At 41.3% G+C, this 21,285-nt stretch overlaps 1 protein-coding gene and 1 long non-coding RNA gene across 4 annotated transcripts in view; both read right to left on the reverse strand.

The window, feature by feature from the left end:
• The window catches only part of ALCAM (activated leukocyte cell adhesion molecule), a 115,493-nt gene extending 94,208 nt beyond the window's left edge, over positions 1–21,285 (reverse strand). For 2 of the 3 annotated variants that reach the window (XM_066175157.1, XM_066175152.1), the window contains exon 1: positions 20,904–21,285. In XM_066175157.1, the coding sequence (XP_066031254.1) occupies positions 20,904–21,006 (103 nt within the window). In that variant the 5' untranslated portion in view covers positions 21,007–21,285. The remainder of the gene's footprint in view (positions 1–20,903) is intronic. The other variant, XM_066175153.1, reaches the window with a different exon arrangement.
• LOC136284772 (uncharacterized) lies at positions 4,473–13,025 on the reverse strand. The gene is made up of 3 exons (XR_010719296.1): positions 10,023–13,025; positions 8,925–9,932; positions 4,473–6,405 (listed from the first exon to the last, which is right to left on the reverse strand). It is a non-coding gene; the product is annotated as an uncharacterized lncRNA (long non-coding RNA).

A 21,285-nucleotide genomic window follows, 5' to 3' on the forward strand; every position in this document is an offset into this window, starting at 1 on the left:
ACCAAAATAGATACACCTCTTCCCATCACACACACACACTCATCTTACTCCTGTTTACAGTGTTACCCAAACACTGAATTTAAAGGACTTTGTGGTCTCAACTCAGCTGTAGCCTAATGTGACAGTTTGGCAGAATTTCAGGGTCAAAGGTTACACCTAAAACAGAACAGCAAAGATAGCTCATTACAGAATTGAAATGGATCATATCTGATGACTCACCACGAGCCTAAATTTAGCTTTACATCATCTAAAAATCTATCCATAGACCTGGGTAAAGATTAAACCTTAAAGGTTAGCACAGCCTTCCACTTAGCCCATCACCATCAACTCCAAACTGAATACAAATAAACTCAACTCCACACTAAATATAAGGTTTAATAAATTGTACTCTGATGGAAGAGTTTTATATGGTCCAGATTTCCTGTTGAACAGTTAGATATACTTTATCCTATAAATTTTTATTTACTTAAATATCAGTTTCAAGAATGTACTTTCTTTTTAGGTATCTTCTCCTGCTCTCCATACTTCTTTATTTGCATCAACATCCTCCTCCTTACTTCTGTCCTTTAATCAAAAATTTTCCTGTGAAATGATTTGCAATTTTCCCATAGCTCCATTATCTGCTCACATCTTTTCGGCATTAAAAAAGCAGCAGAAACAATTGCAGTGCTGTGATAGATGAAATTTGAAGAGGAGAGGAGAAAGTGATTTAGTTTGTTGTGTTTTGTCTTTCACTTGGGTGATTTCTGGAGAATTAAAGTGTGCATTAAGGTAAGCATAACACTTCTGAAAGCATACAATTATTCATAAAGGTCTCTTGTGCTCAGCTTTATATTTTTTCCCCAACAATATTTAGTGCAACTTGCAAACATCAATAAAGAACATGGCACCTAAGACTATCTAACACACCCACTTAAGGTACAATATTGGCACTTACAAACTATCCTAGTAAAACTTCTGAAGGGCAAAACTAAAACAGGAACTCAAAAGTGAAGTATAGCAATCAATTTAACACAGAGACACCAAGCTTTCACAGCCACCAAGACATGTTCTTGCATGCATTAGAGCAGGTAGGCTATTCTGCTTTCTGCTCTAAGCACTAAAAATCCTAGAGGGGAGATTTCATGCCAGACTAGAAGAGAGAGAAACAATCATAAAGATGTATAGTTTAAAGTAATTTTGTGTTTAAAATATAGCAGTACAGAACTTCCCTAGTTTAAGGTTTTAATAAAGAAGTTACATACACAGCAGATACTGGGACACAGGGATCTCAGTGGCAGAGCTGCCACCTTGTAACAGCACAGAATTAGTTTGTCAGCATTAGAAATAATCAGGGTCTTCCCTGTTTTTTTAGCACATTTAATAACAGTAAAAACAAAGAAACCTGGCTGTTTGCAATGGTGAAACTTAACCAACCCGTATGTATGAGTTATTCCGCTTTGAAAACTCACACTGCTGAAAAAAATTACATGCTTTCTAAGATCAGCAAAAAAAATTAAGACAAAGCAAGCAAAACCTCAGCAGGATAGGTGATTTGATTTCAGTCGACAGAAGCTATGCATCACCTAGCTTCCACTAAGGACACCACTGCTACACTAAACAAGCCCTGCAATTTGACATCAAAGGAGTTTAGAAAGAATAGTACATTACATGCTGAAATCACTGTTTTTCTTCACTTCCTGACATTTTACAGCAACTGCCCAAGGGACATGAGAGACTTCAGTGTTAGTCACATAAAAACCAGAGGGAAAAAAAATTCTGTTTTACTAATACAGACAACTTAATTGGAAGAGCTGCTAAAGTGACCTTCCAAGTGATGAGGTGTAATCAGGATGCTCCACTTTCACAGCATATAAATGAATTAAAGCCAGAGAAGGTACTGGACAGCTGCTTTAGTGCTTCTAACACCCAAAGGTGTTTTTGAAACTGGCTACAAAGGGACATATAGTCCATCTTGGAAATAATTCTCTTAAGAGAACAATTCAAGAGCACACAATTAGCTGGAAACTGCATCCTGAGAGTAGTCTGGTGTGCCTCTTCATTACCTTGGCTGATGAGGCAAGGGAATATGAGAGCTGTACTGAAGCGGGAATAAAAGAGCCAAGACTGTCAGGGACTGGGACAGGAGAAAAAGGAGAAAGGAAAGGAAAATGAAAAAACCAGTCAGGCAACAGTTTCCTCAAACTGTGGAAAAGAGCAAAACACCTGAAGTACAGTCTGCTGCTAAAGACAAGAGTCTTCAAATCAGAAGCTCCAGCTTCAGAAACAAGTCACCTGGTAGGAGGAAAAATGTTCAGGATGTTGAGAAACAGCCCATGCTGGTGCAGAAACCATTGCTGTACAGCACAGTATGCTCTCTTTCATCAAGTTTCAACTCAAAACATTATCTAACTTGTATTTCCAATACTAAAATGCAGGTAGTAACATCAAATAATTAAGTAGTATCTTTATTTCCTTATTTTAAGGAAATTAGCCACATTATGTGAAAATACAGTGATCCACTCACACCACTATGCTTTTTCCTTCTGTAGGATGTTTCAACAGAGCAGTAATAGGACACAAAGCACAAGGAAAAAAGGCATCTGCAGAAGTAGACATTAATCTGCAGGCACCAGCTTATGAAAACCTCTGCTACAGTTTATTTTCATTTGCATTTGAACTCATACAACTTTTGAGGAATAAAGCAAAAAAAAGAACTGGAATATAGAAATAGAGAATTTACAACATTCAGTCAGCCGTGCACCAGCCGTGCACAAGGCCCAAATTAAAGGTTGAAAATAAAATTGTTTTCTTAGTGAGACAAAAAACGGAGAAGGTAGTGTTTGGATCATCATCTCTGTTATACTGTTCTCTTCTACTCTGTGTTAGCAAAAAAAAAAAAAAAAAGAATTGCAAACTAAATGCTTTATGTCTTTTATTTTAAAATTAAAAATACCACTTTAATAACTGATCAACAGGAGAAATTTATAATGAAAAATAGGCTTTAATAATGTTCACTACACACAAAATCACTAGGATTTATTGGTAATAAAAGCCTTAATGACAGATTCAATTATTGATAGACATAAATGAAGTAGTTATATCATTTTTATAAGCTGTGCAAAACATAAAATAGAAAGCGAAGAAACCATTCTTGCACTTTATGACTTCATGTCAGTAAGAGGGGTTTTGTTGGGGGTTTTTTTGTTTTGTTTTGTTTTATTTACAAAAAAAAATAATCTGCAACAGCCCTCATTCCCTCTGCTTTTCTTTACCTTTCCTTAGCTTTTTCATCTCCATCCAATTTCTCCTTTCATGCAGTAACAGAGTCCTTCTCAGACTACTTAAATTCTTTCCTTCTGTCATTTTAGATGATGACAGGAAGGAGTTCCATTGACCATTCCTGGCCAAGGCAAGCAAGCCAGGCACCTGCTTCCCCAGGCACCCTGCAGCAGCCCTGCCTCAGGTGCAGCAGCATTTGCTAGAGGGACAAACCCACCTGGCCAGGATGAGCTGGTGATGGCAACAAACTACAGTTTCACTCAAACACCCTCCTTTCATCTCTGCAAAGGGCAGAGCTCACTCTTACGTCCTTCTCCTGTCCCTACAGGACTTTAAGAGTCTTGCAGTTCTCCAACCCCCTTTGTATGGCTCAGGTACCTCTGAGCTGATGTTCCACAAGTTAGCAACAAAACTAGAAGGAAAATTGCCTTGGTGACAATGCAGCTGAGCAGCACCTCCATAAATCAACTCCTGGCACATCACCACAGCTACATCCTTCCACACCAGAGCGCTGTGCTCATTCCGGGATCCTTGCACAGCCCCAGGAACATTTTGCACCCCAGAAAACCACTGCCACAAGACCCCTGTCCTGCAATCAACCCCCTGCTCATGGAAGAGGTGGTTAAACCATCTGTGTGATGTGGATTCCCTGGCTAATTTGTGCAGAAAGTTGGGGCAACTTGAGAAGACATGCATGATCTTGGAGAATAGAAAAATAGCCCCACTAAACACAGATATCAAGGCCTGAAGGAGAATCGTGCCAGTCAGGCTAGAGAAGGTTGCTATTCTTAGCACTGCTTCCAGTTAAATAAAGATTTCTGAGTTAAATAAAGATACCAAGTGTACCTAAGGAATGCTTTCATTTTCACTACTGCTGCAATCTGCAGCTGGCAGTTAAGTTTCTCAGTGAGGTCCTGGGAAGAAGAAAACAAGAAAATTCTACAAACTTAAAATGACTGGACATGGCTAGAGATTCAAATGCTATCTATCACTTTTAAAAACAGAGGTGCAGTGAGGACACTAAGTCAATTAACAAAAAGATAATATTGAAACAGAAAATGCAGTTAATGAGAGCCTGACTAATGCCAATTAGATGCTCTTTGAAAAAGGAGGATGCCTGTGATACAGTATGATTCAGACTAACTGGTCTACAAAAGCTAGCCTTGAACAAGAAATGGTTGTGTTAAATAACTATAAAATTAACACAGAGCAAGAATGCTTTTTCTTTAATTAAAATGACCAAAAACTCAAGTAGTAACATTAGCAGTTTCAGTAGACTTTACAGTGCTCATGGAGAAATAAACAAAAAAAAGGTACAAGACACCCAGTTTCAACAAAACTAATTTTATCTTGAGCAAAATAACAAAGAAATACAAATAAATCAAATATCCTACTGGGCATCATCTGCTTAGGGGAGCAACTTGAGGCAACCATTTCTGATACCTGCAGGGAAAAAAAAAAAAAAAAGAATAAAAACCACCAAGGATTATATTGTACAAAAGATTTTTCTTTTTAATAATTCAGTGAAGTAAGCTATGCAGAAGTATGCAACTCTGACAGGATATCCAGCACAAAACCAGAAACAAAGCCTGCATGAGCCTCCAGAAATACCATCATAGAAGAGTCAATAATCAAACATCGATTATAAAACATTTGAACAAAAATAAAGGAGGTACCTCAAAAACAAGAACATGAAAGGTTGCATATAAACAGCAAACACTGGGCTAGCAGGATTGAAAGATTGACAATTTTATGTCACAATGCATGCACAGCCTGTCACCAGCTACAAATAACTTCTGCACACAAAGAATTTTGGATCCTTGTTGAGAACATTGGAAGAAAATAAAATAACAAAAAAAGAATAAAGTTATCCTTTGTTACACTCCCACTTATCCGTAAATTCTGAACAATGATATGGTTGAACTAACCACACAGGGATGGAAGCATTCTTTAAACTTACAAAGCTGAAAGTAAAGCAACCAATGCTTACAAGTGAAAAAAAGGTGTTTGACTAATGAGAAAGTACACACCATCATCTTTTTTTGTGGGATGAATGTAAATTGAGCTCAGAAATTGAAGGGCTTGACCCTCATCTTTTGGAAGCCAGTTTAAAAGACTTCAGGAAAGAAACATTTCTCCCTCAACTCCCTAAAATGCAGCATGTAGAAATACATTGAGATAATGTGTAGGCATTCAATGAAAATTATTACAGCTTCTAACCTTTGCTAACAAATTTCAGGGCTAGGTAATTGATTATAAAAATGAAACTGCATTTACTATTTGCTAACTTCTGATAAGCAGCAGCTATATAATTGATTCTCCCTTTCAGTATGCATCCAATTGCACTGGTATGAAAGCCTGTATGTGAAACACTGGTATTTTACTTAACAGTTTGTCTCACTGCCTACTCTACCCCCCCCCTCTATGAATAAAGGCTGAACTCAAATTGCCATAAAAAAAATGACATGGACTACTTCAGTGTATTTAGTGCTATTACTGGGTAAATGGCCCGAGACAAAATGAGATGCAAGGTTATCTTAAGTTACTACTTTTCTGGAAAAAAAATCTAGGAGTCAGAAGGAATCATTAGCCTTGGTTCCACAAGTCTCCCAAGAAGATCTGTCACAGAAATCTGGCAAATCTCATAATCCTGTGTTTCTATATCTCCAAGGCATTGTTTGGTAGACAAATTCTGATTAATTAGCTGTATCTGAATGGCTGTGTTAATATAAACATAGCTCTAATCAGCATGCGTATTCCTGGCAGTCTAACAATTCTCCATTCCTCCTCTCCCTTGCTTTGCTTTTGACAGTGCAGTCTGCTCACGTAAGCACATCTATGCTCACACCTGGGCTGGTGTAGGAGCATCAGGGAAACATGCATTATATTTGTGAGCAAAGTCTGTTGGACAGTTACCCCTGAGAATTCTACCTTATATTTATCTGATGTGTTTCCTCTCCAGATCATCCCAAAACCCCTATAACTTGTGTTTAATGACCCACAGGGAGAAAAGAGCAGCATTCCTTACTCCTTTGCATAATCACCTGCTGGCCTAGAGCACAAGTCCGTCCCCATGGTCACTCACACAAATAGGTCAAGGCAAAGGATTTTGAATCTTCACATTCGCTTCTGTTGGAATGATTCCTAGATTGAGAACATTTCTAGGTGTTATATGAGATGACTGATGAGCCAGTGAACAAGAGATTCATGTTGTCAGGCTATCATAGGCACGGTTAAAGAAAGACAAAAAAATATTTGTTTAAGCCTATTCTTTCTTTAGACTGAGCACAAGTTCAAGTAGAAAGCAGAATGCCTAGAGATCAATTTTCCACTGACGTGCCTGTCCACTGCAAAGGGAACAGAGCACATGCTGGTCTTCAAAAACTCTCACTTTATCGCAGTAAATTTTCTTTAGGTCTTGCTTCCTTTCACAGTTGTATGCAGTGAGAGCCAAGATTTTACAGGATTTTGTTTATGTATAGACAACTTTTTAAGAATTTAAGTCTCTTGCAGCTAGTCACAAAGATCTTCCTTCACTCACATTCTACAATCTTTCAGCATAATGAAAATGGATGTCCGGGAGCTGTAACAACCTAAATGATAATTATTCACTACAATCTAATAAAATATGCTTCACTGAAACTTAATATTAAAAAAAAAATACAAGCTGAAATTAAAACTACTCTGGGAGTTTATTTTAAATAGCAATAACAATAAAGCACTACAATATCTCCTTGAAAAGTGGGACACAACCAACACATGAATGGGACCATAACTGATTTAGTCTACACTGCAAAATAAACAAGTAATCATCACAGGATTTGATAGCCATGCATTTAAACATATCCTAATCCCAAAACTAATAAGAAGGCATAACTACAAAAATAGATCTCTCATGTTAAGTCTCATAAAAGTCACAAAACTGCAAATCTGCTCTAAAGGATTTTCTCACATTTTAATTAACTATCATAAAAATATTGTGATGAGATAATCTCAGTTTATATAGAAGCATTTTCTCCATTTAAAATTACGCTCAAGAAAGCTTAGTAAGCTGCCTATTCCCTGCTGACAGGCACAAATATATATGTATATATATATCCATTCTCATATATTATATTTTATAGATGGGAAAACCATGTGTGTGCAATTTAAAAACAGAGGTTTGAAATAGTCAGCCAAAGAGATGAACTTGCATCAGACTTGGGAAGGCAGAACTAGATCAATCCCCTACCTAAACTATTTCTCTGCAAGTCATGATAGCTCAATATGCTGTGCAAGGAGCAGGAAGATGCTTTGATTCACAGGCAGTATCCAGCATCTTAACAGCCTCCACACCACCACTTACGGCTTACTGTATCCTCCTGTGCCCCCTCTGCATGGGCCTTGATATCTCTATCCTAAAAAACAGGTCCTTAAGAATCTGTTTAAATACTCTAATAATTTCAAAGCCGGGTGCTCAAACACATGCTGGGTCACAGCCCAAAACGATTGTGTTAACTTAATTTCTGGATTTGTGAGTAAGCATAGATCAACCTGTCAAGTACCACAGGCTGATTCCCCCTCCTCAGTCTAGACACAGCATGAACAGGCTTACATCAGAAAATGGCTGACTGTTGCAATTTCAGCAGCAGTGGGTCGTACATCCATGTTTATTGCAATATCCTTATTAAACATCTAATGTTACATTTCTTCAGACTTGGTAACAATACTTGTGAGAACATGGGTTGCTTCTTTCCAGGAGTGAGAGTTTCTGGACCATTTTGAATGCCCACAGTATGAGTCACTCCACAGAACACCTGATGGCCCAACAGGACAGACGCAGACATCTAGGCCACCCAGCGATCGTGCTCAGCATGACACCCTTTCCCTGGCACCTCACACACTAAGTCTCTTACCATGCCTAGAAGAAAACACTCGGGATTTTTCCTCCCCTCAAAAAGACAGTGAGCATGAAGAGCTTTTCAGTTTATCTGTCCTGACCCCTAGATGCAGAAGGGAGGCTGTCTAGAAAGGGTATGTTAGTCCAGGTGGTTGCCCTGTGAGCACAGGACGTATGTGAATGTGTCAGCTTTGCACAGTTCCTGTGGGGACACAGAGACGGCCTCATGAGACAGGAAATTACACTGAACCGTGTGGCTGACAAAAGAGGAACAGTAGGGTGATGTGGCAGTAGCATGATCTTTACCAAGAGGGACATCCTGCCGAATTATGGCAGGGGAAAGCAAAGGGTGCGACTGTCAAATGCACGTGGAGATACAGACAGGGGAGGGCAGGCACTGCGCCTATCTTGAAATTGGGTTCTCTGCTGCTCCTCTCCCTCAACTACTCTGTTCAGGGGCTCTCCTCAACCCCACCACTTTCCAGAATGCTTTGAGCTCTCCTGTCACAACTTGTTTCACTTGCAAGCCTAACTCCAGCTGCCCTTTCTATGCAGAGGCCTTGCCTCCGGCGCCCACGCACGGGGAAGAGGCAGCACACGCTGGCTCTGTGCAGCTGTGCCAGGGCCCTCTGCTTCCTTCCTCCTGACACGGCCTGCCTGTTCTCCCAGCCCAGGCTCGCCACCACCGACACCCCTTCCCGCAGCAGCAAGAGATGTGGCCAGATCCAAAAGCTGGGCTCCCCTCAGACTCAGCTGAGTCTGTTTCTGTTCTCCAAAAACTCACCCACAAGACGCTAGCTCCACACACGCCAGCTACAGCTCGTCCTGTTCCCATGCTGTCTGTCTGTCCCTTCCGTCCCAGCTTCTTCTCTGTTGCAAAGACCCCTTTCCGTGGTTTTTCTGTAATATTTCTTCTCACAGGCTTTAGGGATATACCTGGTGGAACACGCTGGAAGTAAGTTCTTTCCCTTTAGTTTGGATCTGCCACTCCAGAGATGCTGATTTGTGCCTTTGGCCCAATCACCACTACCGACAGCAAACTTCTCTCTTCAGGCTCTAAAGGCTCCAGTTATAAATATTTGCTTACAGAACAGTGGCAGAAAAGCGAACTTTTAAGTGTGCACATTAATACACCTTGTCAAACATCCAAAGGGTTGCTGTTGCAATCCTAGATACTCCACCTTTAATTGTTCTCACCGCTAAAGCCTTCACTCTCCAAAACCCACAGAACATAGAAGGCATACACCAGTCAATGACACAGTGAAGTTAAGCAAACAATATGCTAGCAAAAAAGTATTTTCTACTTCTCAGCCTGAAACGTTCTCAAATATCTTTTGATGTTCAAGTGGTATTTATAAATTAAAACCAATTATGTTATTTTGCTTTCTTTAAACTAGAAATCGAGACTTTTTCTCTTAAATTTCAGCTGCCAAAATAATAAAAATTGGTGGGTAAAAATTTAAGTAATTTTTGCATCTTTTTCCCTTTCCCATGATTTTGAGAAGTCAGGTTCAGACTCCCCTCCAAATAAAATGGCAGTAAAAAACAGCTTTAGCTTCCAACTTACTATACAAAATTTTAAACCTCCACTTGTGTGACATCAGTAGAAGAGATCACACGTGGCAATATACAAAATACAGCACCTAGCAGGCCTGGTAAAAGCCCACACAAAGGTTCAATCCAAGGCTATACCACAGACAGGGATGTTCCTCAGCTGCAGCAGTAGCTGGTGGTACAGGCTGACACTGTCAGGCTCCTTCCAGAAGCACAAAACACTCAGCCCAGTCTCTTCCTGTAATAAAGGGAAGAAACAGTGTCTCACAGGAATTGATACCCCTGATGCAAATGGTGGCGGGAGCTGGAACTCCCTGAGTTTTCTAACCTGGACGTGTGCTGTGGCAGTTCTGATCACAAGACAATCTCCCTGTTCCCAAGCCTTGTGTGGCAATGTTTGGCCACCCTGACACTGGGAGAGCTCTTCAACATTCGATTTATCTGGTATATCTGCAAATATAAATTGCAAAAGATTAAGCATTCCAGACTCACTGACGGCTTGTTGGCAATAGAAATTACCAATGATGTGCAGAAGTAGACCATACAAAATTATTCAGCCTTGCAGTGGCAAGTAAAGCACTACCAAGCAGTCAAAAGCTGTGAAGTGTCCATTCTGTTTGAAGTATAGATCAAGCAAATGCCACAAGAAACATAAATATTTTTTTCACTGCTTAAGTACCAGAGATCACTCAAATCCTTTCAGATGAAATGCATGCTATAGTACTTCCACCTGGACTTAACAACCCAAGGGTGCTGACATGTCCAAGAGGAAAGCGGTTCTCCTAAGCCACTCTCAGTCCCAGTTCACAACAGCTTCTACAAGAATCACTGTTTGAAAAACCTAGCATACAGTGCCACTTTTTTTAGAGAAGTCTCATCAATTTTCTCTTTCATTAAATTACATTTAAAGGAAAACAAACAAACAAACAAAAAAAAAAACCCAAACCAAACCAAAAAACAAAACCAAAACCAAACCACAAAAAAAAACACACAAGAAAACAACCAACCAAAAAAACCCCCATCCAACCCTTAATCCACATCCAGTCTGCAGTTTTCCCTGACCACAGGGAATTAAAGAAACTGGATTGTGAGGGCTTTTTTTTTTTTTTTTTTTTTTTTTTTTTTTTTTTTTTTTTTGTTAACTTTCTAGTTGCTGTTGAGGAAGATAATGGAAAATGGTAGAGCTTAGCATTTTATCAGCAGATGGAAGATTTAGGTCATAACCTCACACCTGGAATTAAGCTGCAATAAAACTTCTGGTTTTGTAGTAGCTATCCCTCCCTAAAGACAGAGTAAGAGTTTAGCTCTGAAGAAGGAAAAGAAATGCAAAAAAACATAAGTGACTGAAAACCCAGCTAAAAAGACCCTTTCAAACATCATGAAAAGTTTTAGGAAGAGAATAAAGGTTTTCATTGAAATATTTATTCCCTTTAAAGTTTCTATTTTCAATTAACAGAGTCCCTCAAGTTTTATGTAGAGTTTATCACACTGTCACAGAACTTGCATTCTGTGAGCCACCAACCTCCTTCTGTGGTTAGGAAAAAAACCCCCTCTGTTCTGTACAATATGTCCAAAAAAGTAACACGTATTGACACTACTGCATGGAGACAGCCCCCTCAAAAGGAGTCAAGATCCCCACATGCTCAGTCCTCTGCTCTCTCACACTTAAATGAAAAGCCTTCCAGAACAATTGTTGCTGTTTACAGATGATGACGCCTCACAGGAAGACTAGAAATCAGTAGGAACACAAGTAAAAGCAAGCTATGGATGCTACTTCTGTGAATTAGAATCCACACCTAAAACAAGGCATCCCAACGCACTAAGGGCTAATTTCTTATATATACACTAAACTCCCAGTGTGAAGCTCATATGTGGCCTTCATACTCATATATGGAGTAACCATAAGTAAAATTAAGAATAAATAATTTTGAGAAACAGTTCAAATGCATTACTTCTGCCCAGAAAAATTAACAAGCTCTTGGACTGAGCCATCAACTTCAACCTTCAAAACTACTCCCACATCTAAAAAAAACTGAACTGAGCTTTCCAGCTAGAAATGATTCACCTGTCTCTCTTCCTCTGGGTGCAAATATCGCTTCTCCCAACACCCCACTTCTTTCTGGATAAAGCCACTGGCAGCTCACACTCAGCCATTCATCATTCACTACAGAAACACACTGTGTTATTCATTCCCCTATGCCCTGTGCCACTGATGCAATGGAAAGAGAGCCAAAGACTGTGAGCATACTGGGTGTGCTGAAGCCCATCTTTCCGTATCACTGCTGTACTTACAGAAGGACATAATGATTAAAAAGTGACCCACAGAGGGCTTCATGCACCATTCAGAGCAGAAGAAAAGTGCTTCTAAAGTAAGCAGACACATCTCTGCAGTAGGTCAGAGAGTAAGCACGTCCCAAGCAAAAGGAAGGAATTTGTCATGCTTGGGAGGAACAGAGATCTTTCCCCTCTTACACAGCAGAAATGAAACAGCCACCATGGACCTATAGGTGACCACCACTCCAGGGAGTTCCTACCTGCTGGTTCTTGAGCTGCATGCTGTCCAAGAGGAGCTCCCAAGCTCCCCAGGCTGAGCTGTGCTGCCCTGGTGGCTGCAGCAGCACTCCAAGGCGCCCTTTGCAGGATGGTGACAGCCAGCAGGCTCTGCAGCTGCCAGCATGCCCCAATACCCAGCTACATTCCCACCCCCACAAGACCTCCCAAAAGACCACAATTCTCATTTCCCTGCTCCTATCCTTTTGACTCTCAGGCAGACACTAGGCATCTCTTTTGCCCCTCTTATAAACCAACAGTTTTACACACAGGCCAGAAAGTTTGCCTTCCTTCTGGCTGCAGATACCAAGGGCTTAAAGCTCTTTTAAGATAAGGAAAGAACTTTCTTACAGAGCAGGCAATACATTATGTTAGGATGCCAAAATATTCTGTGAATCTCCTAAGAAATGGTTAACCTGCCTCTACATTCACGGTAGTCATCTTTGCAACATACCACTTATTTCTCACTATCTCAAAAGTTTTAGACCCCTCCCCCTGCTGCCCTCAGAAGCTGTGCAGAAGTTTTGGATTTAACACCCCAGGGTACTTAAAGTGAGACTCAGTGACAAGAAATGACCCACAGAGACAAGGGAGTCGGGATGATATACCAGAACCTGACCCTTACCAAGTCTGCAGGTGAACTTCCAGAAAGTGCACTCCAAGATTCAGGTAGACACTTCAGAATTTACTGCTGTGGGGCACCTCACATTAACTAGGATTAAATCTTGAGGGTAAAGGACTTAAACTTCAAAGCTAAAACAGAACATGTTGCATCATTCAACAGCCGTGTGATGTGTGAGGTCAAATTGAACTACAGAACCGAGGTCCCTCCAAAATACAGAAACCATGTCAAGAGCTTAACTACTGGAGCAAATCATTTTCTGAAAGTTTTAAATATTTAACAAAACAAAAAATATCCGGGGAAAAAAGTGCAAAATATGAATTTATGCAATGCGAAGTAGCTGTCATTATTTACTCATACATTGGTTACTGTGTCAAACCACAGGACTCCATTATTAATTACTAGAATTACTAACCATAAAGCTCTGCATTACTAAATTCTTGTCTATGCAGAAACACAACAATAAGAAACATAATTCTCTCAAACTGGAAGCTGGTGGGACATTTAGAACACTGATTTTCTTACTGCATCTGTGTGTAGGCAGGGTTCAAGATTAGCAGCAAGCTGCACAGCAGTTTGAAAACTGAAGAGTAATATTAAAAATACTCTCTGTCACGAACTAAATTTGGAAAAATTATCCCCTCACAAACCCTTAAAGCTGTTGAGTGTAAGATGCAAATGTTTTCTGGATTTACATCACCAGTTGTCAGGGCACTACTTTACTGTTAAGTGTCATAAATTTTCACATTCCCCAGTTCTAGACAGCAAATCCCATACTGGGGTGTCACTGTGTGGATTTTAAAATAACACATACCCTATCATCCCCTCCATATTCAAGCATTTGATGTGCTGTATCAAGAATGAAGAAATTGATTCAGCATTCTTCTCTCTTCTGCAGTTACATGGCTACATAGCAGTTTCCCAAATCCTGCCTGAATATTCCATTTGTCCTTTCCCCGTTTCATGTGTGGCTTTGTAGGTAAAGGCCACTGAGTTCATCTCTGTTCTCCAGAACAACCAGAATAAACCAACAAACCATGATTTTATCTGGATGAGTCACAGAATTCACTTTGCTAAACACATGCTGCTTTGTATGTTTCACGAAATAAAATTCCATGCCAAAAGGGAAAAATGCATATATTAATACTCTAGCTATCTCATCAACAGAAAAATAATTCAGACGCTGCAACTAAAAGAAACAGCATCTCACAAATAATTTTGAGATCTCATAGCTTCCTTCAATTGGCCACTTTTAAGACCATCTCAACCCATGTATTCTCTGTAAGGTATCCCATTACAGACTCCTAAGTGAACATTTACCATTCCATCCCAGAGATAAACTGGGCCAATCCTCTAAAATAGGAGTCTTAGGAATTCTCCCTGGTCAGCATGAAAAACTCATTCAGCTCAACAGTGAGTTCTCAAAAAATAAACTGTTGCATTTTCTAACAATAACATGCAAACAAAAAAAATTAAACAAACCCAAACCCCACTCCACCAAAAATTCACATTAAAATGCCAAAACAACAAAACCATGAAATAAGTCAGTTGTAAATAAAATGCCACACTTAAATCAAACTGTACACGAGCTACATCAATTTGCTCTCCAATTTCTAGAGTTATTTTCTTTAATTAAATTGGAGAAAAATGGATTAAAAAAACGCAAGTTTTGCGGCAAGTGAAATGATTAAGGGCATTTGTCTGGGATTCATCTCATTGAAGAACAATGCTGAGTTCATCACAAGCTTACTTGAAGGTGACTCAAAGAATATTTTTTTAGATGTCTTGTTCTTTATTGGGACTTCATAATTAGTTTCAAAACCATCTGATAAGAAATACTATTTTAAAAGTGAAAGTATTCAAGGAAAATATCAAGTCCTAAGTTTACAGAGCAGTTATCAGCTTTCTGTATGCATGCGTTTCTGTGTTAAAGACATGGAATGGGTTAAAAGCATACACCTAAGCTGGCTTCTTTCACAATGACCATGTTTAAAGAATGGCACACATATTCCACTTTTCTTAAAAAAAAAAAAAAAAAAAAAAAAAATCCTAGAAGAACTTGCTGAAAAAACAGACTCTTTTTTTTTAAACAAATGTCCTACCTAACATTTTACTGGAAGTGTTCTAGCTTCGTCTCACCCCAGCAGTAAATTTGGTACAATCATTTCCTTATCCTGTTTGCACCCTATTTCATGCCACACCACTCTGGGCCCATTCAATCCCTGGAAATAACCTCTATTTATTCTAATTCTTTCTGGGCTTCTCCATGAATCTCACCACCTGCCTCCCCAGACAGGAAAGCGTCACTTAAAAACCTGAAGGTGTAGTGTATCCATCTAAAACACCCAAAACCTTGCAGCAAAAGAGAACTATCCCTAATTAAGTCATCTTTTCGGGTTTGCCTAGTACATGACTTGCATTAGTCCTTCTGTCCCCTTCAGGGAACAGGAAGCCTGTGATGAAAGTAAGATGCTTGCAGTAACAAAGCCTAGCACTACAAAACACTGAAGAAACAAAGGCTTTTAATATAACTTTCTGGCTGAAGCCAGAGGTCTGGGAAAAACTGAGACACGCTGCTTCTAACAACAAGGTAGTGGAGCTCCCTCTATTGAATTAGCTGTCAATATCTTTTCAAAGTTTAAAAGATGCCAACTATGGTCACAATCGATGTTCTAATAAAAACCCAAAACCTTCCAGCCTGGGCAGCTGGGACCCGTCATGTACACTTTACGCAAGAGACAGCTAAGGGAAGGGGACAGGCACCACACAGAGCCCATGACACATGCCAAAATGTCACTGCCTGCCAGGGCTCCAGCCCTAGGGACTTCTGCTATCCTTGGCTGCTGTTTGAGTTTTCCCTCAGGTCCAAAACTGCTGTGACCCACACCCATGATTAATGATTCCAGGACATACCATGCAGATGGTGCTACCACAGCACAAAACATAACACATAAATGCAGTTTGAGCTTTTGAAGTTTTTCTTCACAACAGGGGTTAACTGTACAGCATACAAACCTAAACAAAATATATGGATACGCAGACTGCTGAAACACTCATTAAATCACTGACTGCACTTTTTACTTCTTATCAAGGGAACAGCTTAGTATTTCCATTGCTGTTGAAAGCACTTCAAATGCTTTCTACCCAAACGTTACAGAACTGTTCTAACCCCTGATAACCTCTAAAAATCATACCCTGAAGCTGCATGTGCTCTGTTTTGCTCTCTATGCTATTTTATCGCTTTCTCCCATTTTTTACCTCCCAAAAGAAGCATATTTCTTATCAACAATAAAAATACTAGTTCAGTAGAAGCAGCAGTGTTTTAATAGGCAAATATTTATTTGCCTGTCTGGATCTATATGTATGATAACAAATGCAATTTGATCTTAAGCTAGGCAGAAATTCCTCAAAACAGCCAACCCTTTGGAGCAGTAGATTAACATCCACTGGTGTAGGAATGATTGTGATTCAAGCCACCCTCAATAAAACACACTGGGGAAGAAGAAAAAGGAAACAAAACCAGAGAAGGAGAAAATAGGAAGAAACTTGATCTGATCACTGCCAGTAGTGGACTGTCAGAATACAAGATGTATTGCAATCTCCTCTCTAAATGATGAGATTCCTTTTCTAGTATATTAAAGGCAGAAAGGTACAGCCTTCTTCAATATTCATCCTGTTCCCATTAAAGAAAATATACCGAGATAAAGAACATGTAGGTCAAAGCCTTGTCTTCTGGGAAGATTACATGCAACCATTTCATATCAAGGGGACTTGTTAATATTCAGGTTTTCCTGGAAAAGTCACGTTCTGCTTGAGTCGTTTCTAATTATCACCCTACAGCATTTACAGTTCTTTAAGAGTCTCTCATTTGAGCATCAGTGCATGGAAGCGTAACCATTTTTCTTAAAGACAGGAACTTGAGAGAAATCAGAATATTGCAACAGATCCTCAATTATCTTACAAATGTGGTCTTCCAGTTTACACACTTTTTAAAATAATAATAAAAAAAGATTGTATTATCAGAGGTAAAAGCTGCAAACCAGTCAACCCACAAGAACCTTGAGTACCACTGAAGAGAGAGCCTGAAGACTGTGGGGTTTTAGGTATGGTAAAAATCAGTATATAAAGTCTAGCATCCAATCAGAGCTGGCAGAACTAACCGAGACCATGCTACAACACCATACCATCAGAGATGTGGAAGAACAGTTTCAACAATCAGCATGGTAGTATTAAAAAGCCACAAAACTCCCACGTGTGAAACAGCAGTGGAACAACCACTGGAGATCAGACCTCAAGCCAGCTTATCTGTGATCTTCATGTTATGGTCAAGGAGTACAGATCACAAGAAGAGAAGACTGAATATCGATAATCTAGTGTTAGGAGATCCAATTACAAATTACAGCTCTTAGAAAATAAGCAAACTCAGTCTCTCCAGTGTTACTAGGTTCAAAGTGCATACAGAGAGGTGGGGCTCCTCTGTAGTCAGTTTCCTACTAGCAACCTGCTCTTATTTCACCCAAGAAGTCCAAAATCACTTTGATCAGAAAATACTCTCCAGAAAGTCGTCTGGTAGGAACCTGAAAAAGTCCACAATAATGTGATATGGTATGAGTATTAAATATTAAATATATTAAAACTATTGCTGCTACAGAAATGCTTGTTTCCATATGGCTTAGAAGGATCTCATGTGGAATCAGGTATGACACCATGGAAGTCTGCAGTGAGCACTCTTACTTCTTAAGACTGTAAACCCCACTGCATAAGTAAGATACTTGCAAGAAAATAGAGAACAGTTTTAGCCTGATCACACAGATGTAATTTGCATTATGTAAAACACATGCTATTTTATTTTCCCCTTTATGTATCATCTTGCATAAATATTTAGAGATTCTATTCCCAAAAAATTTCTGCTGGAAGTAAGTCAACAAATGAATTCTACTACAAAGGAAATAATATATAAACCCAGGGTAAATACTTTTAACAACCCAGATTACTTTCAGGAAGGAGAATGGATGCTACTGCAAGAAAGGGGATTGTTCTTACACAGGTTGGAAGGTCAAAATAAAATATCTTGAAATTAAATATGACTTGTGACAGAGATATTTATTCAATGAACATAACATATATTTTCTTCAGTAAAAATCACCTGGCTGAAATTTGGAAGATTTACAGACCTGGATGATTTCTGTTGTTGCCCTCTGCCTTCTCAGTGCTACAAACCCAACAGTAGAGAGGAGAGCACAAGAAAAATAGTTTATGTTGGAAGACTTTCAGACCAAAAAATAAAACAAACAAACAAACCCCAAAAAACCCACAACAACAAAAAAACAAAAAAACCCCTAAATATATCAAATGCTTCCCGAAGCAATCAATCTAACAATTAAAAGTCACTTAGGAATGAGTCTGGTTTGTAACCTGGATATAGGACCACAAATAAATGGCACACTGAAGCCTATACACGTGGTGCAGACGGTTTTCTGACTTCAGTTTCAGAAAACCCATGTGAACTCCAGATCTTAATATAGAAATCCAGCTCCCCTAGCTCAAAGTCACACCAGATATACCCGGGGAAAAACGCAGCCAGGAGTGAGAACACAATGAGTTATCCTGAATAAGATTAGGTGTTTCAGTCTCACTAGGCTTAGGCAATATTGCCAATATGTAACAAGTCTAGTAATAAAAAAGACAGACTAAGAGCTTCATTGTTATAATCCACCAGAAAGCGGGGGGGAGGGGGAAAGGTAATGATTAGCTCCTGATTAAGAGTTGACTTTTTTCATATACAGCCATTTCCTCTAGAGATGTATGAGATTATAATTGGTGTTCAGACTTAGTCTGACCTCGAGTCAGTCTCTTTGTGTCAAATGTGTACTGGGACCCTCTCTCTCTTTTTAAGATGGGTATCTTCCTATGCAGTTTATTCTGTGAAGAAACAAAATCAAGTTTTCTCACAAGGATCTCCAGTCCACCTTGAATATTGCCAGAGATATTTACAACTGAGGCACATAAACTTTTAATATGCTTTTAATAGCTCATCTATTGCTCTCCACATCCAAAGCTCAAATGGAACTCCCAAAAGCCGAGCACCATGATAGAGTAATACATCCACAATTTGTTTAGATGATAGCAAACTAGCTATCATCTAAAATAGCTGAGATAGCAAGAGGTAAGAACCAGTAAAACTACAGCAATATCAAGACCCTTTTATAGGTATTTTTCTATCTTAGTATCTTTTATATTCCTCAGAACAAACAGAGAACTAGAGGCTTAAATCTACTACTGGGCTTTCCAGGTATTTTCAGTGCTGCAGGGAAAGTTTCTAAGCTGAGGTGGGGCTGGTTTCTCCCCAAATGTATTTCCTTACAGTTAGCCTGAGCTTCTCATTCAGGGGGCAAGGAAGGAATGAAGAGCAGAAAGAACAAGTTAAATGGTTTTGCTGACAACCTATTAAGATCGTAGGTAGTCAGGTGCCATCTTTTTATACAGCTCCATCAACACAACCTTTGAGATAAAATATTTTATGGTTTCACGTTTTCTTCAAATGGAAAATGTAGACAGTCACACAATCACCAAGATCGTTTTGTATTTACTGGGCTAAATCTCTCCACCGGGGCAAGGTCTCACTTCTTAGAAGCTGAGGTGCTTATCCCTCTGATAATCCACATGCCTTCAAGATTTCCTAAAATGAACAATCTTTCCTCAAGACTTTCTCTGCATCACAGCAACCAGTATTCTTTGTAAGCTCTGCCACCGGGACTGGTATTTATTATGTCTGACAGTGATTATACCCTGTATTTGCCAAAGCAAAAGCCTAGCAGTACAGCCTGACACACTGCTTACCGTTCCAATGTTGCTGTTGATTCTGTCTGGAGCTTTTTTTACTATTCTATTTGAAATTACAGATTCAGCAGCCTTGCTTTACTGTTGTAGCTAGTTTTCTACTTGGAGCTTGTAAAACATAAGCACAAAATGCATCCAGTGAAAAAGGTCTGCTCTTCTCTTCCCTTTCGCCAAGACATGCTGGCCGTAAATGGTTAACTGAAGAGCGCGTAACAACCAGGCAGAGGCCAGGAATGAAAAACCACCACCAGCTCCAACACTTCTGCAAACCCCCCGTTGTTACAAAGGCACACAGAGAGGCAAAGCCATTTCTTAAAGCAATACAGAATTTTACCACAGGCTGACGCTCTTTCTACAAAAATAATGAGACGGTCCCCGCGCTGAATGCAGAACTCCTCACTTCACAGCTTTTCCCTCAGACTTCACTTTCACGCTCAATATTTACAAAACAAAGCCTACAAACACCTCATAGCCAAAATATTCCCAGAACAATTAGGATATTTAGCACTCTCTGCGCCTTCCTACTTCCCCAGCGCCTCACTCAGGACTGCTTTCACGGAGCGGGGAGGGGAAGCGAAGTTACCCACGCCACCCCGATCCGCCGGAGCAGCCTTAGGCACGCAGCCTTGCCCCAGCGGGCTGCCCGCGCTCCGCGGGCTCCCACCGGCGGCGGAAAGCGGCGGGAGGCCGCCGGTGCCGGGGGCTGCCGGCACCGAAGGCGCGGAGGGGAGAAGCGGCTGAAGCGCCCAAGTTGCAGGCGACTCGCCGCGCAGACGTGCCGCTCAGCCTGGAAGTGAAAGAGGCAACCGGGACTCGGCTGTCGCTCCCGCGGGGGCAGCGCTGCCCGGCGGCCGCTGACAACGCCCCTGAGGGACTACACCGCCGCTTCCCACGCGGAAGAATGAGACCGGCACCTCTCGGTCCCCCTCACCGCGGGGGCAGCTCCCGCCTTCCCCGCGGGAGAGACGGCAGCAGCCGGCGCACCCTCGGAGGGCAGGAGAGGACGGCTCTCCTCCAGAAGCGCAGCGGGATGCGGCGGGCACCGCCGGTCGGGAGCAGCGAGCCCGCGGTAGGTGCTGGGGCGCTCCGGGGAGCGGCGTGCGGGCACAGCCACCTGCGCCCCGGCCTCCCCTCCGCCAAGTTACGCGTGGCCGGGACGGCGCGGACACGGCTTCCCGCGGGCGGGCGGGCGCTCACCTGGGGGCAGGCAGAGCGCTGCGAGCAGGAGGCAAAGCAGGGGCGGCAGCGGGCGGCGGCGGCAGGAGGCGCAGGCGGCGGCGGCGGCGGGGAGCTCCATCATCCCGCTGCCCGCGGCGGGACCGGGAGGAGGCGGCGGAGCGGGGCGGCGCGCCCGCGGGGGTTCTTCCCTCTGGCACCGGAGTGCGGTGGAGACTTCTCCCTAGCCGAGGTCGGGAAGAAGCAGCGGCGGCTTTCCCCCGGCGGCGGGAGCTGCGGTAACTTCCCGGGCGCGGGCGGCGGGGCGGCTGCTCTCCCTCTCGGCGCGCAGCGAGGAGCAACTCCGCACCGGAGCAGGTGGCGCCTCCCTTCTGGCAGCCGAGCGGCGCTCCAGGACTGAGCG

The sequence above is a fragment of the Chamaea fasciata genome, unplaced genomic scaffold, assembly GCF_029207755.1.
Source record: "Chamaea fasciata isolate MVZ Bird 193981 ecotype frontalis unplaced genomic scaffold, bChaFas1.0.hap1 SCAF_2, whole genome shotgun sequence".
In the NCBI taxonomy this organism is placed as follows: Eukaryota; Metazoa; Chordata; class Aves; order Passeriformes; family Sylviidae; genus Chamaea; species Chamaea fasciata.